At 60.7% G+C, this 1,915-nt stretch overlaps 1 protein-coding gene across 4 annotated transcripts in view; it reads left to right on the top strand.

Annotated features, from left to right (window-relative positions):
• Window positions 1-1,915, top strand: part of PTH1R (parathyroid hormone 1 receptor) — a 25,017-nt gene that overhangs the window by 5,179 nt on the left and 17,923 nt on the right. The window contains exon 1 of one of the 4 annotated variants that reach the window (XM_004703995.2): window positions 737-816. The exons of the other annotated variants lie outside the window; for them this stretch is intronic. Coding sequence (XP_004704052.1) covers window positions 742-816 — 75 coding nt within the window. The 5' untranslated portion in view covers window positions 737-741. Of the gene's footprint in view, window positions 1-736; window positions 817-1,915 lie in introns of those variants that run through there. 4 annotated transcript variants of the gene reach the window in all.

Raw genomic sequence — 1,915 nt, forward strand, 5'->3', positions numbered from 1 at the left:
CTAGTGAATGCTTCAGTGGTATATTCTAGGGCTCAGCTGCTAACCAGAAGGCCGGCAGTTCGAAGCCACCAGCCTCTCTGTAGAGGACGGCTGTGGCAGTCCGCTTCTGTAAAGATTACAGCCTTGGAAACCCGCCAGGGCAGGTCTTCTCTGCCCTCCAGGGTCATTATGATCAGAAGGGACTCCACAGCCCTGGGTTAGTACTTTCTACACACCACTCGCTGTTGGGAGCTTCTTACACAGACTAGTTGAACTTCCCAACAAGCCGCAGAGGAAGGGCCTGTTTGGATCCCCATTTTGTAATTGGCCTATGTGCCAGCCAAGTGCCAAGCTTGGTGCCGCCCTTGAGTGGGGGCTAGAGATCCCCAGGGTTCCTCATTGCTCCCTGGAGAGGCAGAGGTGCGTGCAGAGAACCGGCCAGCCCTGACCTGAGACAGAGGGCTAGGGCGGAAGGAGGAATGCTGGATTCAGGGAACCTGTGGCTAGATTTGCAGGCTCTGAGTATACTGGGTCCTGCCTGGCTCCAGGGCTGGAAGGTCAGGTTCTAGGGGTAGGGCAGCAGCCTGTGTAGCCACTCAATGCTTTGTGAGCCTGTTCGGTTCAGGTAGAGCAGCGGGTCCCCTAGGCCAGGGCGTGGGCGGGGCGAGCCAGCCTGACGCAGCTCTGCACCCCACCTACCACCACCACCCCCAGGGCCGGCGGCGACGGCTGCCCCGCGGGACGCGGCCCTAGGCGGTGGCGATGGGGGCCGCCCGGATCGCGCCCGGCCTGGCGCTCCTGCTTTGCTGCCCGGTGCTCAGCCACGCATACGTGCTGGTAAGTCCCCGCTCGGCCCGCTGGAGGAAGGCGCCGCGGGGTTCGCTCTGGGGTCCTGGGGGCGGGCCGGGAAGGGAGCCTTAGTTTCGCAGAGGACTCCGAACTTTGAGAAGGGAGGGAGTCTCCCCCTGAACCTGGACCCTGAGAGTTTGCTGTCTCCAGGGTATCTGGACCTGGGGTCCACAGCCTGTGGTCTCCCCATCTGGCCAGCCTGGATATGGGGCCCCAGGTCTGGAAAGCTGTGGTCAGTGTTCTTTCTCCTCGGCTTCTGTGGGCACCACGGCTCTGACCTCTCTTGGAACATGACAGCCTGGGCTTTGGTGGCCGTCTGTTTCGGGGTTGGGGGCTGGGGATGGAGGGGCTCTCCTTGCTGTAAGTTTTGTTTGCGGTCCAGGACACCGGCTCCTCCTGAGATGGGGAGGTTTTAGGAAGCCCCTTCAGCTCTCTCAGTTGCACATATGCATGCATGCATCCACAGGCACACAGGCACAGCTTCCCCAGAGCAGGAGGAGGTAAGGGTGCTGTGGCCTGGGGTGGGGGTGGGGTCTGGTGGTCTTCTGAAGAGAACACCCCTCTTGCTGAGAGGAACTCAGTGAACACCAAGCCACCCTGGGAGGACCCTCCTGAGAACAGAGACTGAGAGAGATGTAAAGACAGAATGGGGGAGAAACCCAGAGAGAGGAGAGGGCTGCAGGGACAAAAGGAGTGGACAGACAGCCAACAGCAGAGAGAGAGCTGGGGAGAGATAGGAAGAGAGCAGAGAAGTGGAGGGGCAGGTTCCCCCCCACCCCCTGTAGTGATGGGGTGGGGTGGGCATCGGATCTCACAGCAGTCCTGCCCCAGGGGATCAGCTCATTCCGGAGAAGCCTGTCTGCTGCACCCCAGGGAGGGGGGCTTTGCCTACCCTAGAGACATAGGGATGCAGGCAGCCTCTTCCTTATGAGGAGCAGAGACCCCTGCCCAGGGCAGAGTCTGGCGGAGGAGGCAGGAGCTCTGGGATTCCCCTACGTCCAGTCTGATGTCTGTGTAACTTTGGGGGCTTGCTTCCTCCACACCTGAGTGTCTATGAAAAAGAAAGGCAGGAAAGAAGCCCCTCCTG

This window comes from Echinops telfairi, unplaced genomic scaffold (assembly GCF_000313985.2).
Source record: "Echinops telfairi isolate 266 unplaced genomic scaffold, ASM31398v2 ScPeMD7_7420;HRSCAF=8458, whole genome shotgun sequence".
NCBI classification, from domain to species: domain Eukaryota; kingdom Metazoa; phylum Chordata; class Mammalia; order Afrosoricida; family Tenrecidae; genus Echinops; species Echinops telfairi.